The sequence below is a fragment of the Triticum aestivum genome, chromosome 7D (genome assembly GCF_018294505.1).
Source record: "Triticum aestivum cultivar Chinese Spring chromosome 7D, IWGSC CS RefSeq v2.1, whole genome shotgun sequence".
Lineage (NCBI taxonomy): Eukaryota > Viridiplantae > Streptophyta > Magnoliopsida > Poales > Poaceae > Triticum > Triticum aestivum.
In genome coordinates this window covers 186,090,587-186,116,726 of record NC_057814.1, presented here as the reverse complement: position 1 = coordinate 186,116,726, position 26,140 = coordinate 186,090,587, and the positions used below count along the sequence as shown (strand labels likewise).

The following is a 26,140-nucleotide window of genomic DNA, read 5'->3' as shown; positions in this document are numbered from 1 at the left end:
ACTATGTATTGTTTCCTTATTCCTTAAGCAGGAGGGTCAAAACAGCGCGCTGAGCCGATCGAGGACCTGCTGGAGCGTCTGGAACTACAAGAGGATGAGGAGGACCAGTTTGTATGGGAAGAAGAGTTCCACGAAGAGCAGGTCGCGGCGAAGTGGTTGGCGATCGCGAAGGTGCACACAGAGAAGGGATTCAGCCCATCTGCCTTGTATGCTGACATGAGATCGGCATGGAACCCGGCGAAAGAACCACGGTGGCGCAAGATCGAGGACCATCTGCTCACGGTCCAATTCGATTGCTTAGGAGATTGGAACACTGCCATGAATATGGGTCCCTGGCTATTTCGAGATCAAGGGCTTTTTATCGAAGAATATGATGGATTTAAGAACCCACGATCTGTTGTTCTGAACAAGATAACGGTGTGGGCTAGAATTCTGAAACTACCAGATAACTACCTGATTCCAGCGGCCATCAAAGGGATGTGTAGGAAGATGGGCAATGTTACTGAGGTACAAACGACTCTTCCGGCTGGTTTTGCACGAGAATTTGTTCGAGTTAGAGTGGAGCTGAATGTCACGAAGAAACTGATCAGATTTGTGGGTATCACGAGGAATGAGGTCACTGATTATTACCAAGTGCAATACGAGAAACTTCCTATCTTCTGTGGAAATTGTGGCCTAATGGGACATTGGTATGAGGAGTGTGGAACAGGGGAACATGACGTATCGAAACTAGGATGGGGTGATTTCATGCTTGCTGATGGAGGAAGAGGCCGTGGTGTTGGCAGAGGCAGGGGCCGCGGGAGAGGGGGTCCGAGAGATCCTAATCCCTTTGGACCTGGTCGTGGAAGAGGACAAGAGCCTTTTGGTGCTGGAGGAGGTATGATGAACAGCTGGAGACATAACGCACTTTTCAACAAGGATGGGTTGCAAGACATGGAGACTGATAGAGATGCTCTACTACACCAGAACTCTAGTCAGGACGCCAGAAACAATGTGTTGGGAAAAAGGACATCAGCAGACTCACAAACCGCGCCCAGGATTGTGGGGACAGAATAGGCGGTCGTTCAGGCTGCAGCAGCAAAACCATCGGCTGTAGCTAATCTGGTTGATCGAATAGAGGGGGCGGAGCGGCCTGAGGCCCATGCAACTAGTGAAGGCACCCCTCAGAAAAATGCCAACAGGAAAAAGCACAAGGGGAAAGATGGTGATGCTGTGGATAGTTCAAGTGGGTTACAAACTTTAGAGATATCGGCGTCCTCCCGGGAGGGGGATGACCGGATGCAATGAAACTGCTAGCATGGAACTGCCGGGGACTCGGGAACGCCCCGACGGTTAGAGCTTTGTTGGATGTCCAGTGAAGATGCTTCCCCGATGTGATGTTTTTGTCGGAGACTCACCTCGACACGTATCCAGCTGAATGTTTGCGTAAGAGATTGAAGATGGATCATAGTTTGGTCTGTTCAAGTGGTGGTAGAAGTGGAGGTTTAGTTTTGTTTTGGAATAAGAATATTAAGGTTCATAGGCTAGCACTTGATCCTATGTTCATTGATGTAAAAATTGAAGAACGCAATAATGTTTTTTGGCGCTTGACTGGGATGTATGGGGAGTTCCCATGGGAAAACAATCACCTAACTTGGAGCCGTATGCGACAGCTCCATCAAAATCTGAATATCCCCTGGCTCCTTATTGGAGATCTTAATGAAATCCAATTCTTACATGAAAAAGAGGGAGGCAATCCTCACCCAATCCAATACATGCAAGCATTTCAAGAATGTATAGAGGTTTGTGAATTGCATGACCTTGGATATGTGGGAGATATATTCACGTGGTATCGAGGAAGAATTAGAGAACGGCTAGACAGAGGGCTGGTTAACGACGCATGGGCGGCCTCGTTTCCTCATGCAGCTCTCGAAAACTTGGAGTATAACCACTCTGATCATCGACCTCTACTGGTGAATAGTGAATATTATAATTTTAATGGTATGGCTCCAGGAGCTGTGCAACCAAAGAGATTTGAAGCAAGGTGGCTAAGAGAAGAAAATTTTAATAATGTTGTCATGTGAACTCCATATCGCGGAAGCTTAACAAGATGCACACCACTTTTCATGATTGGGATCAAAGAGTACTGAAAAAGCTAAAGAAACGATTGCGCAGAGCCCAGAGAGAACTAGAGAAAGTAATGGCTGGTCCGCTGAATGAGGAAAGTGAAGTAAAAAGGAAATGAGATTGCTGAGTTAATTGAGTACCTTCTGGAGCTGGAAGAAATACAGGTCATGCAACGTTCAAGGGCCACTTGGTTGACGAGTGGAGACCGGAATACCGGGTTCTTCCAAGCTTTCGCGTCGGCATGTAAAAAGAAAAACTTTATCAAAAGGCTTAAAGATGAAGGGGGAAACTGGATGGAAGGTATGCCAGACTTGAGTTCACATACCCAGCAATATTTCTCTCATTTGTTTTCATCCAAAGTGCAGCACACGGACCCTAGTGTCCTACAGAAAGTCCAACGCAAAGTAACTCCTCAGATGAATGACTTCTTAATAGCCCAGTACACGGCTGATGATGTAAGAAAGGCCGTGTTTAGCATCGGTGATCTTAAGGCCCCAGGCCCTGATGGACTTCACGCCATTTTCTTCAAAAAATATTGGCATATTTTGGGAGATGATATTACAAAAGAAGTCCTGCTAGCTATTAATTCCAGGAAGATTCCACCCTAATGGAATGAGACAACGATTTTTATGATCCTGAAGATTGACACACCAGAGCTGGTAACTCAATTTCGCTCAATTAGTCTTTGCAATGTTCTATATAAAATTGTGTCCAAGATGCTAGCCTTTCGTCTGAAAAGTATTCTACCTGATATTATTTCGCCAACTCAAAGTGCCTTTGTTCCAGGGAGGATGTTCACTGGCAATATCTTAATAGCATATGAATGTATACACAAGATTAAGAACAAAAGAGCTGGCCAAACAGGGTTGTGTGCAGTCAAGTTAGATATGCATAAAGCATACGATAGGGTGGAGTGGTCTTTTCTTCGTGATATGATGGTTTTGCTTTGGGTTTTCATGACCAGTTTATTGAGATGATGATGTCATGTGTAAGTTTGGTCAGATACAAAGTGAGGTTTAATTCTCATGATACAGACTCATTCACACCTACGAGGGGTATTCGACAGGGTGACCCCCTCTCCCCATATATGTTTCTTTTGTGTGCAGAAGGTCTTTCCAGTCTATTGGAGTTTGAAAAAGAAGCTGGTGGCATTGAGGGAATTAGAGTGTGCAGAAATGCACCATCAGTATCACACCTTTTATTTGCTGATGACTCTCTGATTCTCATGAAAGCAGATGTTTTAAATGCGGCTTCCTTATAACACGTTCTGGATACCTACTGTCAGAGTTCGGGACAATTGGTGAGTCTATCGAAATCTAGTGTGTATTTCAGCCCAAACACCCCTGTGGTACATATTAATATTGAAGCTTTGTCTGACAAATATCTTGGGCTGCCTGCAATGGTGGGAGCAGATAGGAGCGACTGTTTTAGGCACTTCTGTGAAAGAATAAAAGAAAGGTTGAAAGGATGGATGGAGAAGCAACTATCTATTGGGGGTAATGAAATACTTATTAAATCTGTAGCTCAAGCAATCCCTGTTTTTGCCATGTCAGTATTCAGCTTACCTAAAGGGAATTTGCAAGGAGATTACGGATTTGATAGCTCAATTTTGGTGGGGTGATGATGAAGATCACAAAAGAATGCATTGGTACACATGGTGGAAATTGTGCTATCCGAAGAGTGAAGGAGGAATGGGCTTCAGATCTCTCTATTCCTTCAATTTGGCTATGCTCTCGAAGCAATGTTGGCGTCTCAAACCAACCCATTCTTTCAATTTGGCTATGCTCTCGAAGCAATGTTGGCGTCTCATTACCAACCCAGAGTCGTTATGTTCTCGGGTGCTGAAAGCAAAGTACTTCCCGAATGGAAGTCTACTCCAAGCAACTTTAAAAAGTGAAGCTTCCTTCACTTGGCAGAGTATAATGAAGGGATTAGAGACATTTAAATTGGGATATATTTGGTGAATAGGAACAGGCAAGAATGTCAAGATATGGACTGACCCCTGGGTACCATCGAGTCCTAACAGGAGGGTAATCTCGAGCAGAGGACTGTCTATTCTCTCTACGGTTAGTGATCTAATTGATCCTTACACTGGTGCATGGGATGAACCACTAATCTGCTCTGTATTCAACCCTGTTGATGTCCGAAGGATCTTGCAAATTCCTTTGAATACTGCAGCGTTTGAGGACTTTATTTCTTGGAACCACGATCGGAGAGGGGTGTTTTCAGTGCGATCGGCTTACCACATACAATGGTTTCAAATTTACCGGCAGCATGCAAATGTCTTGGCACGTCCGTCTGGCTCAAGATCAGCGGAAATCTGGAGTAAAGTCTGGAAACTGCAAGTCCCATGTAAGGTGCAGATTTTTTGTAGGCGCACTCTCCACGGAATAATTCCCTTGAAGTCAATACTTGCAAACAGACATGTAGGCTCTAATGGGTCTTGTCCGATATGCCATCAGGCTGCAGAAGATGTGCGCCACCTGTTCTTTGAATGTACACATGCACATGAGCTCTGGCAAAGACTAGGCATTGTTGATATCATTGAAGAAGCTATGACAGTGGACCGGTCGGGGTCTATCATCTTAGAACATCTTCTGTTGGCAGAGGACATGCCACTTCCTCTCAAACCTAGTCTTGATGTGAAGCAGGTGCTGGTTGTTGGATCCTGGTATTTATGGTGGGTTCGGCGTGAGCTAACGCATGGATGAGCTCCCCCTCCTTCGATGAGATGGCCCCTCTCTGTCCTAGCTATAGCTAATAATTTTCAGCAGATGAATCCAAGAATCGTGTTATACAGGAGCATAGATGGAGAAAACCAGAGCCCAATTTTGTAAAAATTAACGTTGATGCGTCTTTTAATCTGGACGAGGGAACTGGAGCTACGGCGGCGGTCATCACAGATCCTAAAGGAAATTTCTTGGCTGCACAATGTCACTATATTCCTTTTGCAGCGGATGTGGTGACTACAGAAGCATTGGCTATGCGTGATGGGTTAGTGTTTGCTAATACCCTGGGTTTTTCTCGAGTTGAAGCAGAGTCTGATTCACTCATGGTGATTAATTACTGCTCTGGACAAACAAGATGGTGGGACGTTGCTGCGGCAATTTTCGCGGAGTGTGTGGATACGACTACGTCTATTGGGAAGGTCATTTTTAATCATTGCTCTCGGTCGTGTAATGATGCGGCACATGTGCTAGCTAAACATAGTTTTTTAATAAGATTTCTAGTAGTTGGATGGACGAGCCCCCGGGCTGCCTAGTCTCTAGACTTGTGGATGATGTTTTACCCCTTTAAGTTGCAATGAAGTTAGCCATGATGACCTTCCCTAAAAAAACTATGTATTGTTTCTGCTTCGGCCAGAAAACATATATATATAGAAATAACGGAATAACACCAAGTTTGGTCCGTTTTAGTGCATGCAACTGTGTGAATTAACATATCCAAGATAATACTATATAAAAAAGGCTCTCATCCCGCTTTATATATAAAGCACCAACCAACTTAGAACCAGTGATATAACACAGCACACACACTTACCCAAGGCAAGATACAAAGGTGCTAAGAAGCAGCCATCACGCCCAATACAACTCCAAGTCAACAACGGATCCACACTAAGCCTCACTATGAAGAAGGAGCTCTCAACGGGGAACAAGCCAGTGTCGTCCATGTTTGAGCCCAAGGCAATGCCTTCAAGAAGGATACATGCCAATGTCATCCATCTTTGAGCCTCAAGGCAATGCCTTCAAGAAGGATACGACACCGAAATGCCGCTACCACCCGATCCAAAGGATCAAGCTTTTCATCCAGAGCACCTCGAAGCACACAAAGTAACGACAACAAAGACTTCAGGAAGATGACAATGTCCATGGACACTACCTCCGTCGGCCCGGCCACGTGAGGCAGGGTTTTTGCCCTGCCCTCGTAAAATGTCGCACCACAACCACTTATCATCAAGCACCAGCCACCCACACCGACCACGCGGCCATGGTAACTAGCTCGCACCAAAGTCACCGGCTCAGCCCACGAGCACCGCAACTCCCACCACCAGGGCTGCCTGGCTTCAAAGAGACCAACCATAGTTTCATAACAAGCCCGACCGACATGCCTTGGCCACCAACGGAGCCGCCAGCGACCATCTAGACCAGAGCGGTTTAGGACCAAGAGCCACTTTGCAGGCGCGGACCACGTCCATGACTGACACCGCCTGTGTTGCCGACAGGTGGGATAACCCCATCAGTACCACCCATCTCTCCGGCCACCACTCCAAACGTCACCCCTATGAGGCCCCACAACATCTCCCTGCCCGCCGCCGCACATGGTAAGTAACATCCACCCGCGGCAAAATTTCGTGTTTTGACCCTTTTGTGATATAAAATCGAGATCTGACCCCCATATGATTTTTTTTCGTGATTTGACCCTTTCTGCTACCGCCACGAGGCCCGGCGGTAGGATCCTATAGCCTACCGCCAGCGCCTGCGGCGGTAGCAAACCTATCCACGTCAGCAGCGATAACGGCCTCCGTGCCCCTCCGTCACACCCTACCGCCGCTCCTCCTGGCGGCAGGGTGCGGACATATATAAACCGCGGGCCGGCCGCCCCCACCCCCTTCTCCCCCACCCAGCCGCCCCCACCACGAAGAACAGAGCAGTTCCTCCAACTCGCCCTCTCTCATCCCCTCCACTCCCCCCTCCGATCTTCTTCGTTTCTTCACGGATTTTGCGGATCGAGATGGCCCCGAAGAGAGAAAAGTAAGCTCTTTCGATCCCTCCAATTAGTTTTAATCAAACACCTTTCGATTCGTCGCTTTGTTCGATTCAAATCACTCCTTTTTTGAACTAGATTGAATATTTTTTAACCCTAGGATTGATTTAGGTTGATTCTAGATGTTATATTGTGTTAGATATGAACTCTATTCACTAGTTGGTATGGTTGTGTTAAGATGAACCCTAGTTCATATTTGATTTGAATGATTTTTTTTGATATGATGCATGTTGGAGGCATTTGTTGTGACAGATGATGCATGTTCCTATGCTATGATGCAAGTATTGGATGTAGTGTATGATGAATATTGGAGATATTTGTTATATGTAGGGTATGGATCCTCAAGATGAACCTAGTTCATATATTTTTGTTATCAAAAAATTTATTATATGATGAATATTGGAGATATTTGTTGCATGTAGTGTATGTTAGATGATGCAAATACTGGATTTTGTTGGGGTAAAAATGGTGAACCCCTCAAGATGAACCCTACTTCATGTTTTTGTTTTTTAAGAAAATATGAGATGATGCATGTTGGATGATGTTGGAGAAATATGTAATATGATGCATTTGAACCTTGATGAGCCTTTGTTATGCTTATGTTTATGTTTATGCAATTTTTTTAGGAGGCCACCTCTTGCGGATGACATTGGCATCAAGTATACTATGCTTGACCCTACGTTCGACAAGGGCCATCGTGCCCGTTTTATTGAGAACGGAGTGGTAAGTAACTTTCTTAAAACAAATATTTTGAATCGATGAAAAAAAGTTACTAATTGTTTGGGTCTTCATTTCGACAGATGCTCCCGCCACTGCGGATGAGGGGTCACGAGACGACCGTGAAGATGGAGTACGACGAGCGGTACACGTCGTTCTACAGGAGAGCCCGACTGCTGGGTTTCGTCCTGCAGTTCAAGTGCAAGCCGCCGACGCTCGTTCACTCAGCTCTCACGGCTTTGATCGATCGGTGGCGGCCAGAGACGCACAGCTTCCATCTTCCATGTGGGGAGATGACTGTTACACTCGAGGATTGGGGGATGATTACGGGCCTACCGCTCGAGGGTCATGCTCTGACAAGAAGAGTGGAGAGGAAGAACTGGCACGACAGGGTTGTCACCCTCATCGGCGACTGCCCCGCCCCCCAGATAAGAAGAACCGGACTTCCGGCATCCCGTTGCCCTGGCTCCTGAAGTGCCGGAGCAAGTGCCCGGAAGGGGCCGAACCCCGGGTGGTGGAGCAGTACGCCAGGGCCTACCTGTGGTATCTTCTCACGGAGGTAGTGTTTCCAGACTGCTCTGGGGACACTGCCCTCTAGATGTATCTCGACTTTCTGGCGGACTGAGATGCGGGGTACAGCTGGGGGGCCGCCGGCCTCGCCTACCTATACCGTTCGGTAAGTGAATATCACATCATTGTTTCAAATATCATGGACGTGTGCTGCTTTGGATTTTGGCATCTTACACTTGTTTTGTAGCTTGACGATGCAACCAGGAGGACGGAAGCTACATCCGGTATGTGTGGATGTGTGTGGGGCCTCTCCATTTGGATGTGGGAGCGTATCCCGGTGGGTCGTCCGGAGAAGCTTAGAGCGCGTGCATGGACCGACTATGGCGAAGATGGCGACGATGCTCGATACCCGACCACCGCATACGCTTGGGACGTGGTGGGTACAATCTCGGGTGAATCCAAGGCCTTGTACAAGATCTTCATCAACGAGCTTGATGCTCTGATGCCTCTCCAGGTATAAGACCTAGCTTTCGAATGTGGTCGACAACACTTTCACTTGAGCTTACCACTTTTGGTGCTAGGTTAACTGGTGGCTGTATACTGATGACCGAGAGTGGGGGTTCGAGCTGAACGTGTTGTGCATGCAGGACCGGCTTCTCTGGCGGTGCATCGTGCCCATGATTTGTGTCTATGCCGTCGAGTACCACTTGCCACAGCGCGTTACCGCGCAATTTGGTGAGGCGCAACGTACACCACCAGCCGGCATCGTCAAAGATACCGGTGGCTACGACCTGCACTTGTGAGTACCGCCGCCCGTTCTCATCGTTACCAACTTTCGTTTTGATGTTTCATATTCTTCCTAATGGTGTTTTACAATCTTTCTTGTGCTTTTGCAGGCTGAGCAGGAGGAAGAATCAGTCTATCACCGATTGGGGAGAGCAACATGCCAAATACGTGATTGAATGGAACCAGTGGAAAACTCGCAAAGATGTGGAGAGAAGAGTGATTGACTGGGAGGAGTACTCGGATCACCTGCTGTGGTTCGACGATGGCATCAAGCATCGTCTGCGCCTAAGGCCACAGTGGACGACGGCAGACGCCGAAAGTCTGTACGACGACGACTCCGAGAATGAAGCCTACAATGACAGCATCAGAGAGCTACATGGCGGATTTAGGGAGTACGGACCCATCATGAACAGAGTGGTAAGTTATTTTTATCTGTTTTCAACCGACGTTTGGATGATATCAACTTTAGTGCTACTGACTCATTTTATCCCATTGCAGTCTTCGGAGCTGAACAAAAGCATTTTTGATGCCTCTGATGCGCTTAGTTCTATCCCCGGGACTCGAGCTAGTGAGAACAAGTTGAGGGGAACAGTGAAGGTAACATGGAGTTCATTTGCTTATGCTCATCATGAAGTTGATCCATATTGTGCTTATTGTTTCGTTCTCATTGCAGAAGTTCGTCAAAAAATGTCGCAAGCTTGTGGGCCTGCTTGGGCGTGCCACCTCCTCCGCTGATGTGATTGCTCATGCAGCATCGATGTGTAGCCTCACTTCATCGAGCCAGGCCGCCTCATCGTCTATGGCGGTTCAAGATGATGAGGAGGGTGAAGACAATGATGATGAAGAGGAAGATGAAGAAGAAGGCGAGGAAGAGGGAGCAGAAGAACATGGTGAAGAAGAGGAAGAGGACGATGAGGAGGAGGAGTACGATGATCCCGACGGACCTCCACCAACTCAGACAACCCAGCGTGAGAAGAGAAATGTGCCGAAGAAGGATTGGAAGAGTCCATCCCCGTTTCAGAAAGCGCGTCCTACTCATCGCAAGAAGGCGGCCGAGAAGCGATCAAAGAACAACGAGGACCGGACCGCGAAGAGGGGAAGAAATGACTGAAGTTGCTGCCGTGTTCAAGAACTAAAAACTTGCATGTTTGCTTCGTGAACCATATGGATTTGCTCGTGAAACTGTTTCGTTAATTTGCTATGTATAACTTGGTGAAAACCTTTGTGGATGTCTATTTGCTATGTATCCAACCTATCTTATTTATGGATTTGTGGATGTGTCCTTGATATATCATACATATGCTTCATGTTTACAAGTGTTTAATTGTTGCGTGCCAAAAATTGAAGACAAGAGAAGTTAGGAGGTGCAAAAAATGCACTCTGGGCCACCCTACCGCCAGACACTAAGGCGGTAGGTCTGTACAGCCTACCGCCATGACACCCGGCGGTAGGGTGCCTCCCCCACGCCCCCTCCTGTGACCAAAACAGCCAGCGGCTCAGTGGTCGGCGGTAGGATCCTACAGCCAAAACCCCTGGCGGTAGGGTGTGCAACCCTACCGCTGAGCCACTGGCTGTTTTGGTCACAGAAACATAACACACATGCTCCGACCCTACCGCCGCGCCCTATGGCGGTAGGTTGTCTACCCCTACTGCCGACGTCCCTGGCGGTAGGGTTTGGGCATTTATAAACCTAGCCGCCGCCCCCAACCCACCCCACCCACTTATCCCCACCCACCCAGCCGCCTTCTTCTTCCTCTCGCCCATTTTCTCATCTTCTCCACTTCCCCCTCCGATCTTTTTCGTTTATTCACGGATTTTGCGGATCGAGATGGCTCCAGAAAGAGGAAAGTAAGCTCCTCCCATCCCCCAATTAGTTTGAGTCAAATCAATCCGCTTTTTTAGCCTAAAAAAGGTTCATTCATGTTCATGTTCATGTTCAAAATCATGAGGATCCCTAGTTGATATGATGAACCCTAATTAATATGATGAACCTAGGTGATTGCATCATGTTGAACCTAGTTGATGAACCCTAGGTTTAGTTTTTTTGACCATATGAGGAACCCTCCCTAGTTGATGAACCCTAGGTTTAGGTTTAGATTTTTTTTTTGGCAAATGTTGAACCATCAACTTCTCAATTTTTTTGTTAACAAAATTTATGATATGATGAATATTGGAGTAAACAAAATTTATATGATGCAAGTAGTGGATTTGGTTGGAGTAAATATGATATGATATTGCATTTGACTCATCTTGATATATGTATTTTATTTAGTTAATGATGAACTTTTGTTATGCATCCATATGTTTAGGTCTGCAACTGTGGCGCAACCATCGCCAATTCATCTCCAACATGACCCGTCCTCCTTGCCACTTCCGTACGTGTACGAGTCCTTCCCCGAGCTTCTGCAGCCGGTGGGAGCTTTTTCAGACGAGTTCCTAGAGGCGACAAGGGCAGTGCGGTGGCACGAGAGGGCAGAGCGGATCTCCGACGATGTGAAGTGTTGGTCACAGAATGTGAAGAAGTTGAAGAGAGTGACTGCAGAGATGGAGGGAGATCCAACTATCTCCCGTGAATGCCGGGAAGGGACCATTGAAGCTGCCAAGAAGCACTCCAACTGAGAGCTGCGCAACTTGGGCCGGAGGATCTACTTCGAGAGCAATGCGGAGGAGAGAGCCAGGATGCCACCCCCAAGTGCATCGGCGTTCGATATCATCAGCTGGGGAAGGGCGGAGGCGAAAACTCCAGCGGGCAAGGCAAGGTGGGAGTGCTTGAACGGTCGGATGCCGACCAGCGTTTCGCCTCCGCCTGAACCGGTGGATCTGCTGCCGTATCTGTCTCCACGGCCAGGCCTAACATACGAGGGGGGGATGTTTACCCGCCTATAAACGTGTCTTAAGAACTTGTTGCACCGTTTGTTAATGTGTATGTGATGCCCAAGTTTACAAAAGAACCGGTGATATTGTTTTTGAAAAGAAGCAAACAATTAAACTTGGAAACCATAAAACACAGGACCCCACCGCCAAGGACCCTGGCGGTAGGGTCAGACAGGCTACCGCCAGATTCCCTGGCGGTAGGCTACTTATCCACGTCAGCTCGGGCAAACGGCCGCCGTCGCCCTCCGTCACACCCTACCGCCACCAGGGACCCTGGCGGTAGCCGGGTCAGATCTCGAATTTTTTTTCAAACGTGGGCCAAATCTCGATTTTATACCACAAAAGGGTCAAAACATGAAATTTGGCATCCACCCGCCCACCGGTGGGAAGAGTCGGACTGGCCACCACCCGTCACCGCAGAAGAGCTTAGGCACTGTCCATAAGGCCCGCCAATAGGCGAGACGACGTGACCAGCCAACCTCTCTGGAGCGTCGCACCGCCAGTAGGCCACCGTGCAGCCATGGACCACATCCCATGCAGTGGGCCGATGGCCTCTGCCACCACCCCGTGATGCCCACTGATGACCAGGCGCCATATCCGGCCTGATCTGACAAGCACGCATCGCCCGGACCTGCAACATCCAACGAGCTCTGGCCTAAGTGCCGCTGCAACACGCCCATGCACCGCCGACGAGGCCACCCTCGCCACCAAATCTAGCCGAGCACCAGATCCGACGACGCAAGGCCAGCTCTATAGTTTCAGCTTTGCTATCAATGACACACATATATCAGTAATTAGATTGGATTTACTTCTTCTATTATCAGTAGCATCATTTGCCTTCCACCCTCTCAAGAACTTCCTGAAGCCCCGAGACACTTACACACCGCCGCCGCCGACCTTTCACGCTGCCTCCAGAAGGTCGTGAGCCCACTACCATCTCCTGAAGAAGTGTCGCTGCACCCCGTGCAAGCGTTGCACTGCCACCCGACTGCCTTGTCCCGCACCAAGCCACCTTGAGTGAGGGAAGAGGGAAGGCCCCGCCGACGCGACGCTGGCCGGGCTCGCCCGGCCAGTTGAGTAGGTCGGCTAGGGTTTCCCCTCAGTCGCTTGCAAGTTACTCAAAGGGAAGAGGGGGGGGGGGGGGGGGGGGGGGGGCTTAGTTATAATACTCTGGTGGCCAATTGCGTGGAACTAACGAGTTTGAGAAAAAGTTACCAAAAAATTGCCCATATAATCATAGACATGCCTGGTCCTTTGACAATACAAAAGCTCATAAAAAGCTGGATATAGGTATGTTGAGTTGTTGACCATCTAGTACAATGGCCGGGCACAACTAGTTGCCCCGATTTCCTTGCGTCTCACCACCAAAACATGGTAATATTTTTTTGGTAGGCATTTAACCCTGGATTTTAGCATGAAAGTATTCGATTTGGGTGCAAGGAGTACATCTAGTTTTCTTCACAATCTACTCTTATCTTTTAGACGGTTAAAGCATGCATGGTGTGATGGTGGAAATAGCTTTCTCTTAGCCCTTTGCACTATACAGAGAAGACAATAAAAAGCCACTACACAATTGGCCATATCTTGCAATTAATGCCTACATATATATGCCAATAAATATCTATACGGAGGTCAAAAGTCAAACCAAAGAACATATGCCAATGGCTCCTTGGGACATTTCTGATGGTCAAAGCCAAACAGCGTCTACAACCCCCCGCTTGCATGCGCGCGCCCTTGGCAGCTACCACACGATACGCAAGCAAACAACATCGTTGGTGCTCTCAAGGAACTCGATATCCCGCCGATAATAATTCGTAATAATAAGCAGATAGAGAGAGCAAAAGAGCTTTACATAAAGTCATTATTACAAGCAATAAAAACCCCGAGAACCGACGGATACCCAGCCAGGCCTTCCGGGGCCGGGAGCTGCACTCTCCCCGTATGCATGCAAGGCAACTCATTAATCGAGTACACTAAATACTTTAGCAGGATGTGTATCGCCAGCGTTTAATGGCCAGGCCGGGGGGGCCACACCGCGGTCCACCCACCAAAATTCCCGACGCCCCGCCGGCCGGCCTGGCGCCACGACGATTTGAGCAGAAGAAACAGAAATAGCAACCGATCAAAATCAGATCGGAGCCGTTTTTATTCCTAAAAAAGAGAGCCATGATCACAACCTACTCGTCGCGGTGGGCTTCCTCCTCGTCTCCCAGATAAGGATTTGCGTTTGCCAGTTCCCACCACCATTACTACCGATCGAGAGGAAGGAACGCGTTCGTTCATCATATATATGCGTCCGTTCCTACTCCTCCACCACCCGAAGCGCCGGCGGCTATCCCTCCCACTTCTCCACCACCGCGGTGCCCAGCTATAAGCAGCCATCGCCTTCGTCTCCCCACCCAGCCACCAAACCCATCCCCTCCCCTCCCTCGCTCCGCCTCCTCCTCTGATCCGTCTCTACATGAGTAAGCGGAGCGACCTGCTCTGCGTCCTGCTGCTGTCGCTGGTGCTGCTGCTTCAGGCTGCCTCTCTCCGCTTGCCCGCGGCCGCAGGCAGCAACTGCCAGCTGGTCGTTGTTGCTGCTGCTGCTCGGATTGGAGACGAATTTTTGTGTCAAGATCCGATCGGGCGACCCAGCAGCAGCAGCGTCATGTCCAGCAATGCCGGCGACGAGCTCAGCAGCCTCCCCGCTGCTCCTGCTGCCGCCTTCACCCAAGAGGGCTCCACTGCTCCTGCTGCCGCCTTCACCCAAGAGGGCTTCACTGCTCCTGCTGATGCCTTCACCCAAGAGGGCTTCCTTGGTGACGAAGCCTTCTCATCCGGTGACAGATACCCAAAAGAAGATGAAGACGAACTGCTATCCGGTGATGGATATGCAAGAGATCCCGACAGATCTGTTGAAGAAGAAGGGCCTCTAGGCGAAGAAGAGGAAGACGGAGATGATCTGTTGCTCAGCGTTAAACAAGGTGCTCAAGTTGAGCCTAGCAGGAACAACTCTGAAGAGCATTGGAGCAGTGCCGACGTGCAGTGCCCCGAGTGCGGGAAGCTCTTCAGGAACGACAAGTCCATGTTCGGTCATCTCCGAAGCCATCCCAATAGGGGCTACAAAAAGGGTTCTGGTCATATCAAAAGCCGTCCAAGCAAAGGCTACAAACCACCTGCCAGGCCCAAGCCACTGCCGAGCCGCAACGGTAAACTGTCGCCACTGCCGATCCGCAACGGTAAACTGTCGCCACTGCCGAGCCGCAACGGTAATCTGTCACCACTGCCGAGCCGCAACGGTAATCTGTCGCCACCTGCCAACGACAGCACTCGCGTGGCCAGGTACAGCCAGCGTGATCCTGAATTAAGTAGATTTGAAGTAATGATGGCTTACGTGATGCTCACGCTTAAGCAACGCGGCGATGGGGTAGCGCAGGATCAGTCTCACAAGAGAAAGCATGAGTCCAGCGAACTAGATGTTCCTGAAGAAGATTTGGTAAGGAACAAAGCAGGAGATGGTGTCGTGCTCGGTAATAAACATGGCACCTCTGTTGTTGAGATGCTAGGAGATGCTGTGGTGCACCGTAGCGAACAAGGCAGTTCCCTTGTGGAGATGGCAGTAGATGATGCCGTGCTCGGTGATAAACATGGCACCTCTGTTGCTGAGATGCCAGGAGATGATGCGGTGCACCGTAGCGAACAAGGCAGTTCCCTTGTGGAGATGGCAGTTGATGATGTCGTGCTCGGTGATAAACATGGCACCTCAGTTGCTGAGATGGCAGGAAATGATGTCGTGCTCGGTGATAAAAATAGCACCTCAGTTGCTGAGATGGCAGGAAATGATGTCGTACTCGGTGATAAACATGGTACCTCAGTTGCTGAGATGCCAGGAGATGATGCGGTCTACCGTAGCGAAGGAGGCAGTTCCCTTGCGGAGATGGCAGGAGCTGACATGGTGCTCCCGAACGAGCACCACGGTTCTGTTGCGGTGATGGCAGAAGATGATGTGGTGCACCGTAGCGAACAAGGCAGTTCCCTTGCAGAGATGGCAGGGGATGATGTCGAGCTCGGTGATAAACATGGCACCTCGGTTGCTGAGATGCCAGATGATGATGCGGTGCACCGTAGCGAACAAGGCAGTTCCCTTGCAGAGATGGCAGGAGATGACGTGGTGCTCCCAAACGAGCACCACGGTTCTGTTGCAGTGATGGCAGGAGATGCGGTAGTCCGCAACGAACATGGCAGTGTCGAGGTACCAAGGAAGAAGGGGAGGAAGAAGTCCAAAGAAAGCACAGAGGCACGTAGAAAGGAGAAGGTGCCCAGTGCAAGCACGGTCAAGCGTTCTTACACATGCAAGCAATGCAAGGCAGAATTCCCCACACATCAAGCTCTGGGCGGGCACATGGCTGCGCACAACAAGGACAAGAGGATCCAGGCCCAGAATGAGCAAGCAGCAGCAGCATGGGAGGCACAACAGAACCAGATAGACCGGAGCCTAAACAGGCTGGTAACCAGCAGCATGAAACCAGCATGGGAGGCACATCAGAGCCAGAAAGGCCAGAACCTGAACAGGCAGGAAACCAAAGGTGGCGGTGAGGAACCCAGGCAAGGTGGCGGCATGTTCATGTCCACCAGAGAACTGCTTATGGAACGCTACACCAAGCTGTTCAACCAGGGGTGGCTATCCAGGCAGGAGGCTGGAGGGTCCTCCAAGAGGCAGCACACTGAGAATAAGGATGGTGGCTCTCCGTCGATAGCGCCGCCCCTTGCAGATGGAGGTAGGCGCAGGCCATTTGACATTGACCTCAATGCCATGGCTCCAGAAAAGGAATAGAACAAACACATACCTTTTGTGTGTTTTAGGAAAAAGCAGGAATAAATAAAGCCATTCTGTAGGCAAGCAAATTACCATGTATCTTGAGAGAATCTTGTACTTTCACAACAATATTATATAATGTCTCTCCAAAGCTATACTTGCCAACAATACCCAGCAGAAAATATGTCATGTGAACACAGGTAAATTCGCCACCATGACACTAAGAATACTATATATACTAGTAAAGATTGGATGGTAAATTTTAGTTTGCGTCTATGGATCAGAATTAATTCCAGACTAAAGTTTCCAAATAGTAGAATCGTGCTTGCAGTAAATCAATTCCAGACTATATTATTTTTAAAGGCTAGTACACTTGATTTATCAACCAATGAACAGCATATATACATTCTTACTGATTTCTAAAAACTACTGCATAATGCAAAAACATAATTCGAATATAATCTTCATTAATATGGTGCAGTTGTAAAGTCAAACAAAAAAAACCTGCAAATGAACATATTGAGTATTATCATGTGAAGTATTCTTTGTTATCCGATCTCACATGCATGCTAAAGGATAGTCAGGTACATACAAATCATGCTTCAACATCGGTGGTTTATTGTAATCACCTTATTTCAAAGCTAAGATAAAAAAGCATCATAAAATTCATACTACAGGACATAATTAATATATACAAGGAAACGCCAAAAGAAGAAAGTTCTGGACCTCATGCTTTAATTTCCCATGCAAACGTGCTCTCGAAGATACTAATGTGCTGAACTGATAAGTTTTCGCATAACGTATTGTAGTATTCCCCCATGATCAAAGTAAGACAGTTCCACCTGCAAAATCATGATCATTTTTAAGGAAAAACCTTAAATTCTGTATGCTTACTACTTGAAGGAATTATATATAATAAAAATAATGCGATATCATACAGCCTGCCCACTAAACTGTGCATATTTCATTAGAAATGAAATTGGTCATACAAAAATTAACGTTGTACTGCATCCTAAGATGTTAGAAATAAGGAAATGTTGAGGACATCGCATTAAAGCTCAGGAAGATTGAAGTATTTTTCGTTAGCATAAATTCTCACACGAAGTTTTTTGGGGTTTCATCTCCATAATAGTGGCTGAATTTTGATGTTGGCTCGCCAAGCCTATCACAACCCTCCTCCTTTATCTGGGCTTGGGACCGGCTCAGGGTAGACAAAACTTGACATGGGAGGAGTCCATAAAGAGGGACTTTGTTGTTGTTGTTGTTGTTGTGGTGGTGGTGGTGGTGGTGGTGGTTGTTGTGGTGGTTGTTGTGGTTGTTGTTGCTGTTGCTGTTGCTGTTGTTCTTGTTGTTGTTCTTGTTGTTGTTGTTGTTGTTGTTGTTGTTGTTGTTGTTGTTGTTCTTGTGGTTGTTGGTTGTTAGCATAATTTCTCACACAATAGTAAAATATAGATTTAAACAGTTTTTTTATTTTGTACATTTCTTATAATATATTCTATAGTTTCATAATATATTTCAAGAATTTCCTGAGTATGTTTATCTCGTATCTTTTATATGATCAAACGTCGACCTAATGTGGCGTCAATAATAGGGCACAAATAGATGCAGCAAAAGAGAGAAGGTTGGTTTTAGATGGCATGAAGTATTTTCAGTACAGGAACAACTCAAGAATATATATCAACTAATTTACTTCTCAATTTCACATTCCTTACAAGCAGCACTAGTTAGCATCCTTAAAAGGAAATTAGTTTACAGAAAATTAAAGGCTCCTAGAGGATTAGATACTTGAAAATTGTATGCAGTCTATTCTAAGAAGTACTTCACAGTATGTAGTATGTAATTTGTTATTGGATTTAATAAATATATTATGATATTTTATTAGTAAAAGTTGTGTTTTAGAGATCATATCTATGTCTAATATTACAGCTTTCAGGGAAACGGAAGGAGTAATAAGTAAAGGTTCCATTTACCTCTGTGTCAAAGCGAAGCGTACACGTAAACGATTTTCGTGTGCTTGTGGTAACAACAATATCCTGGCCGGGCTGCATTTCATGAACACTGCTTGGAAGATGAATAGTGTATTGTTCTTGTCCAGTCAAACCAATTGAGTCCATATCTTCTCCAGACTTGAAGCACAGAGGAATAACACCCATCCCGACTAAATTGCTTCAATGGATTCTTTCGGAACTTTTGGCAATTACAGCCTTAACTCCCTGCGGTGACACATTATTCCATGAGCCTACAAAGTGAGGACGTGCAAGGCACGAAACTTCCGTGCTAAAATATTTACCAGCAACATAGTGCGTTTTGCATCCCAGTCCCTCGAACTTCCAGTCCCATATTCAGAACCTGCCAATACAATTGTGTCTTGCCCATCATTCTTATACCTCTGTCAATAGTATGGCGAAAAGAAGAAACATGAGTAGCACAACTGCTCTTTTTCACAAATAGAAAGTTTGAAAACTTTTGCAGCAGGAGAAATAGCGAGCAACTAATTCATGAATATCAGAATTATGGACAGTGGAAAAAACCAAGACCAGTCTTTTTGTGCAAAGGAACTAACCATGGCAGCATCATAGACATAAAGCTTCTCTCTTGTTGGAACGTGAATTGTTTTTGGTCCAGGTTCACCGTCCAAAAGCTTGTTGACAATCCGAATATTGCCGAAGGTTCCCCTCATCATTACTTCATAGTTTCCGCGACGGCTGCCATACGAATTAAAATCCCCGGGCTTCACAGAATGGTCAACAAGATACTTGGCAGCTGGGCTATCCTTGTGAATGCTCCCAGCTGGTGAAATATGATCTGTGGTTACACAGTCACCAAAGCACAACAAGCAGTAGGCATCCTTTATACTATGAGGCCCAGGTGGATCCATACTCATGCCTTTAAAGAAAGGAGGCTCACGAATGTAGGTTGAATTAGGATCCCAAGAGTAAACATCTGCTGTTGGAACCACCAGTTGGTTCCACATGGGATTGCCTTTCGTGATTGCCTCATAAGTACTTTTGAACATATCAACCAAGACATTGGAATGCACAATCTGTGATTTGCATTGTCAGCACACAACAATTAGAATCACCATTGAATAAATTCATGTACGTCGTTTGTGTTAAGAGGCAGTGAGGGCAGTACCCGTGCGTATGAGGGTGATACCCAAGTGTGTCTGGATATGTTGTGTCTGTGTGTTAGGATATTTGTGGTATTCCACCTCTTGTACTATATATATATAGCCAGGGTAGCACCCGTATGTATAAGGGTGATACCCGAGTGTGTCTCTAACAGTTAGAAGCGCCAATGTCCAACAGGAGTGCAGCTCCACTGCTAAATTGAATCTAGTTTGAGCAAAGGTGCATATGTGAATGCTGCCTATTCAACCTTTGCAATGTGATGTGCATCAATTGCTTTACAAGAGAACTTACTTACTTCTGATACTTTCTTGCTAGATGGCCAGATGTCCCTTAGGAAAATTGGTCTGTTGCCCTTTCCAGTTCCAATTGGCTCCTCTTCAAAATTGATATCAACCTAAACACGACACTCTAAACATAAGAATCCATACGTTTTGGGGAACAGGATCCACTTTTCTTCTTCTATTATCACAGTTTCTAATTGGCAACATGATTTAACTATACAAAACAACCACTATGCTTATGGAAATTAATAGCAAATCATACATAACAAAATACCCTATAAGTTACATATTTTTACGTTAGCTGGAAAGCATCATTGCAAACATTTACAATATTTCCACTTACAGTGCCAGCAAGAGCATATACAACGACTAGAGGAGGAGAAGCAAGATAATTAGCTTGAGTTAATGGATGTATCCGCCCTTCAAAGTTACGGTTTCCAGAAAGAACAGCAGCCGCGATGATGTCTAACAAAAAGATAAAAAATTATACTAGTGTCTTCAATATGATACTTTGAAAGGAGTGAAGAGGCACATGCAAGAAGATAGTACCATTTTCTGTAATTGCATCTGCAACGATTTGATCAAGATCACCTGAATTTCCGATACAAGTAGTACAGCCATACCCAACTAGATTGAAACCCAGGTCGCTTAAGTACTTCAGCAAACCACTGAAAATGTTATATTGCATCCATGATCAGTATGTTTGGAGGTTACAATACATAATTGCATCCAGGATTGCAGGAACAGCAATAAGGGGCATATGATGAATTAAGTGACATGTAGAAAAATACCTCCTAAGCAGATATTTGGTAACAACTCCTGACCCAGGTGCAAGACTTGTTTTAATCCATGGTTTGACCTTACCAAACAGAAGTAGGCAATTGAGTACCCTGGCTAGCGAAAAGGGCAGAGAAGGAAGATGCACACCTACAGTAACTATAAACTATTGACCATATTTAACTAAGTACTGACCTCGAGGCCCAACTCGTAAGCTTTCTTTGCAACCAACCCAGAAGCAATCATAACGGTGGGGTTTGAGGTGTTTGTGCAGCTTGTGATAGCAGCTATGACAACAGTCCCATGTTTAAGCTCTGCAGTTTGCCCATGAAAATCAAACTTCACAACTCTATTTTGCAAATCTTTTGGGATACCATAACCCTGAAATAAATAGAATGAATCATCCTTACTTCTGTCTTCTCAAGAGAATAGTTACATTAGGTAAAGCAAACACACTCAACATATCTTATGACCTAAAAATACCATGGATGTTAGTCAGCACATGAAGCTATTGGAAAATGAGCAAAATTGGTAATTTTCAAATGTATCAGCACAGCCCATGAACTTTTTATGAATACAGACTTGAGACCAGAATTCTGGAATTTGTTTGCAAAGACAGGACAAGAGGCACACTTATAGGCTATAACTAACGTCTAAGTAAGTTTTGATATATTATGTTTGCTCTCTTGCGCAACACCTCAACCACTTGGAATAGACTTAAATATATAATCTAGGCATCAAGATTCCTTCAATTAGTATGAGCAAACAAATTTTATTTGTCCGATGATCTCGGCACCTTGAAACCAATTTTATTTTCCAGACATGCATGCCAGTCTGCCTTCATGTCTTTTAAGGTGACTCGATCATGAGGTCTGCAAGAAGAGCTTGTATTAATACCATGTAAGAGAATGGAAGTATACCACAATATAACGGGATAAATTACCTCTTCGGACCAGAAATACATGGCTCAACATCTCCCAGATCCAATTCTATGTACGATGAATATGTCGGTTCTATTTTAGGCTAAAATCATAATGGAATACGCAGTCAATATTCCTGCATGGTGTTCACTATATTGATAACAGTGAAGAATTAAACTTACTTCATTGTAATCCACAAACATTTTGTTTGCACGTAGATATGCCTCTATTGTTGATACCTACATGGTCAAAGCATTCAGCATTACCGAATAAGAACGTAGTTCTCAGAAGAAATTAAGTTAACCATCAGGACATGGATATACTAGTGTACATTTTTGTTCCAAACAGCATCTGCAAAGCATAGTAATGCATATGTAGCAAAGTCATTTTGAAAGAACAAACAACCATTATACTCACAGTTTCATCTTCTCTTCCAGTCATTTTAAGATATTCTAAGGTGATATGGTCAACTGGAAAGAAACCAACAGTTGCTCCATACTCTGGTGCCATATTTGCAATTGTTGCTCTATCAGCCAATGCAAGCTCTTCCATACCTCGGCCTACACTTACACAGTAACAAAGCTAAGTTCCTGATAATAGCCGCTAACTGTTTGTGACAAGACAAAGGATATCGGCCAATGATCTAGACAATAAAATACCATAGAACTCCACAAACTTTCCAACAACACCATGTTTCCGAAGCATTTGGGTAACTGTGAGAACTAGATCAGTTGCTGTGACCCCATCCCTTAGTGTTCCATGTAGCTTGAATCCAACGACACCAGGTAATACCATGCTCATGGGCTGCGGACAAAATATAGAAGAGGTAAATATATAAAGCATTCACTGAGTTTGTGGGAAAATTTTGTTCTCATGTACTATCGATTCATGGCTCGGTAGTCGCTGAACATTAAAATGTTCATCAAAACTGCAGCAACAGACTGACAGGATCATTTACATGTTCCCGACAACTACGTAGACTAAAATTAATTGTTATATTGATAATTTAATCTCTTGTAATCCTGTGCTCCTGATCAAATAAAACTATCTGCCCTGAAGGTGGTTCGAGCTCCGAACATAACATGAAGAATCAGCTGAAGGCACTATCTTTGCAAAGAATCAAATGGCCACCATGTTAGTCAGAAAGTTGAGGTCTCTAGACTCTGATCGGAAGCAATTTATGTGTTCCATATTACAGATTACCGGTTGCTAATAACTTTTAATACCTGCTGTAGTAACAATCATGCTTTTATATTAAGTATGGTGATAATGGAATTTAAAAAGTATGCTGATAACTGAATACCCGAGCAAGGCAAAACATGAAAAACAGGGTCCTTGCACCATTTATGCAATAGTTTTAGTTGCAATAGTCAAACAATTATAAACATCATACTTGATTTGGTACCTGCGACAAATTGTTTCAAACTGAAAAAGTAGCACAAGAAACAGGCAAATATCACTCAGCATACTGTTCTCCAGGAAATTGCATATGCAAGCACATGTCAAAGCCAAAAGAATTTGAGCATGTGCCTGACCAAGCATAGCTGCCTCAGCATCAATCCCTCCAACCCCCCAACCAACAACACCCAGTCCATTTATCATTGTAGTGTGGGAATCAGTCCCCAGAACACTATCAGGATAAAGAAGGCCATCTCTGTTGAAAACAACTCTGGCAAGATACTCAAGATTTACCTACACTAGATAACATAAGATAAGAGTTCAGACATAAAAAAAGGGAACTCTTGATGTTATTCCTTTCACCTGATGAACAATACCAGAACCAGGAGGTATGATAAGCATATTGTGAAATGCAGAAGACCCCCATTTAAGGAAGGCGAACCGTTCCTTGTTTCTCTCGAATTCCAGTTCCATATTGGCCTGTATCGCATTTTGTGACCTCACCACATTAGCAGTTACTGAGTGATCAATTACAAGATCTGCTGGAACCTGAAAGCAGAAATACGGAACTGTATATTAACTACAAAGAATATGTGAAAGGAAATACCCTCTGGCTAAATATAGTATAGGAAATAATTTAATACCATCGGGTTAATCTTATCAGGATTGCCACCTAATTCCGACATTGCGTCACGCATGCTTGCAAGGTCAACAAGGACAGGCACACCAGTAAAATCCTAAGCCGAGGTATCATTAGAAAATCCTGCATGCAAAGAGTTTTATATGGGAAATCAACTAATGTTAGATCCTTGTACAGACGTACCTGAAGTATCACACGTGAGGGTTTGAATGGTATTTCAACTTGCTCCAGGGAGGTTTTCTCCCAGCCCATGATCTTCTCTACATCCTCCTTGGTTATTTGGAACTCGTCACAATTACGTACCGCAGATTCAAGAAGAACACGAATGGTGTATGGCAGTTTATCTGGAGAAGGCATCACCAAGCACTCTAATAAGTGATGTACTTCCTTCAGAGTTCCTAAATGCAGCTTTGACAAACATTTTCTTATGATGTTCAATATATTTGCAAATATGTTGTTTGGTCCAACTTGAACCCTTAACTATACAACCTGTTTATAATAAACACTGAACTTTATAAAACCATTTAACCTGAGCCATAGCGTGATACTTGATAGTTGATTTTGTATTATAGGATTTTAAAAATTTATAAAATTCATAGGGGTAGAGAGTGCTCTGAAATGATAATCTGCGAAAAAATTCAATCAACAGTATGAATATATGTATCCTGTGTAAAAGTGAAAAGACAAATTTCTTTATCTCTTGTGTTTTTTTTTTGTATAGAACACAAATAGTTATACTGTATGATGAAGTTTTGATGGTTCTCACTTTATAGCATTTCCCTTAGGCATGAATTATTTCAGATTATTGGTAACCCTTGGAGACCAACCACCCTTTAAGCCTTCCCACAATATTTAGGGTGGTTTTGCACCTATGAAACTTCAGAAAGCTTTGAAGTATGAAAGACTGAGAAACTGCAAATTTTCATCCAAACATCTGAGTATTTGTCCTCTGTAACAAAACAGGACTCTGTTTATCTATTCTCATTTCGTAAAATATATTTTTTGCATGATATAATATCATAACATTTACTACATATATCAACTGTTTTACATTTTTTGGAAACCAGAAATTACAAAAACATTATAAAAAACCAAGGAAGGGTTCAGTTTAAGTGATTTTAGAAGTTCAGTGTTTGACATAGACGGTTTCATAGTTCAGAGCTTATGTTGGACCAAGCACCATAGCTCACAGTTAAAAATGGACATTTTGCTATAATAAAACTGCAACGGAATTGTTGTCAAAAAGAAAATCCTAGGGTACAAACGCTAAAACAGAAAAGTTGAAGAATATCATTATTACACAACTGTTAGCCACAGCCCACATGTAACATGCGCCTGGCTCTGCATGTCATTCTTGCATGCGACGATATAATCCAATCTATACCCCTTTTATTATGGCATATTTATTTTCATGCAGTTTATACAAGCACGTGTTACTGTCCGAATAACAAACCGGTTTGACCGTTAGCGTGGTCGTGGAAGCATTATTTGTATTAAGCGGTTTTGGTCGTGGAAGCATTATTTGTATGAAGCGGTTTGACCGTTAGCGTGGTTGCGGAAGCATTAATTGTATGTGAAATGCTGTTTTGTCCAAACATTTCAGTGGATTTCACGCCGACAGCGCCCGGTGGGCGAGTTTACCACCGCAAGCTCTAGCCACCGAGCTAGCGGCCGGTTCTCTCGTGGAAGCATTACTAATTTGTATGTGAAATGTTATTATGTCCAACCCAGCATTACCTATTCGCTGATCGCCTAGGTCGAGGATGCTGTAGTAGCTGCCACAATTGCCACCGTCGCGGTCTCGGAGCCCCCTCAACACGAAGCTGAATGGATTGCTGTTGCTGCTGCTGGTAGCTGCACACATAATCATCAAAAGTGCTTCATTTAGTTAAACTGATTCCATGAACTGCCTATAAAATAACCTGAGAGCCGATCCCCTAAGTCGCCGAATTACGGACCACAACGACGAAATTAGCCGTCGGCGGAAACGAAAAGGAGGGCTAAAAGCACATACGCTTAAGTTAACCCAAAAAATACGGCGAAAATTTGTGCAGCAAGGAGCAACGAGGACTCGACGTGCGCTCGAAGATCAAAGTAAAAGTACAGAAATCGAAAAGTTGCAGCAGAAAATCGTACCCATGCCCACCGGACCGATCGGACGAAGAGGGGGAGCAATGCGACGAGCGGCAGGCGGCGGGGGGCTCGCATTTGGCGCGTGGCGTTGATGAGGACGGGGAGGCGCCGAGGTCGAGGTGCTGTCGTGGCGGCGCGCCTCGTGTCCCCCCGCGGCATTCCCCACCTGGACGAAGACGGACAGCGGCGGCAGGAAGGAAGGAGCCAAAAGTTCCACCAAAACTCGGGCCTGGCTGGGCCGCAACCGCTCTGCGCAGCAGGAGATCGGGCGGCCGTCGATTCGTGATCGGACGGTGGCCGTGTGT

At 45.5% G+C, this 26,140-nt stretch overlaps 3 protein-coding genes across 4 annotated transcripts; 2 read left to right on the top strand and 1 right to left on the bottom strand.

Moving 5' to 3' along the window:
* Nucleotides 1–6,735: 6,735 nt before the first annotated feature.
* Nucleotides 6,736–8,257, top strand: LOC123164859 (uncharacterized). The gene is made up of 3 exons (XM_044582464.1): nt 6,736–6,857; nt 7,497–7,593; nt 7,671–8,257. The coding sequence occupies exons 1-3, from the start codon at nt 6,838–6,840 to the stop codon at nt 8,058–8,060; spliced, it is 507 nt and encodes a 168-aa protein (XP_044438399.1). The 5' UTR covers nt 6,736–6,837; the 3' UTR covers nt 8,061–8,257.
* Nucleotides 8,258–8,416: 159 nt separating this feature from the next.
* Nucleotides 8,417–9,994, top strand: LOC123171027 (protein FAM9A-like). Its single transcript, XM_044588702.1, has 5 exons — nt 8,417–8,611; nt 8,679–8,896; nt 8,994–9,300; nt 9,382–9,480; nt 9,557–9,994. Exons 1-5 carry the CDS (start codon nt 8,417–8,419, stop codon nt 9,992–9,994), a joined length of 1,257 nt encoding a protein of 418 aa, XP_044444637.1.
* Nucleotides 9,995–17,047: 7,053 nt separating this feature from the next.
* On the bottom strand, nt 17,048–26,011 carry LOC123169042 (aconitate hydratase, cytoplasmic). Of its 2 annotated transcripts, XM_044586894.1 has the most exons (19): nt 25,839–26,011; nt 25,440–25,556; nt 23,886–24,046; nt 23,707–23,799; nt 23,426–23,611; nt 22,324–22,468; nt 22,082–22,224; nt 21,847–21,903; nt 21,688–21,767; nt 21,541–21,616; nt 20,940–21,125; nt 20,759–20,826; nt 20,517–20,635; nt 20,311–20,432; nt 19,982–20,080; nt 19,119–19,598; nt 18,846–18,944; nt 18,526–18,768; nt 17,048–17,397 (listed from the first exon to the last, which is right to left on the bottom strand). In XM_044586894.1, exons 1-18 carry the CDS (start codon nt 25,840–25,842, stop codon nt 18,724–18,726), a joined length of 2,280 nt encoding a protein of 759 aa, XP_044442829.1. In that variant the 5' UTR covers nt 25,843–26,011; the 3' UTR covers nt 17,048–17,397; nt 18,526–18,723. The 2 variants fall into 2 exon arrangements, with proteins under 2 accessions (XP_044442829.1, XP_044442830.1); XM_044586895.1 differs by lacking the exon at nt 17,048–17,397 and having other exon boundaries at nt 18,530–18,768; nt 18,846–18,904.
* Nucleotides 26,012–26,140: the final 129 nt, after the last annotated feature.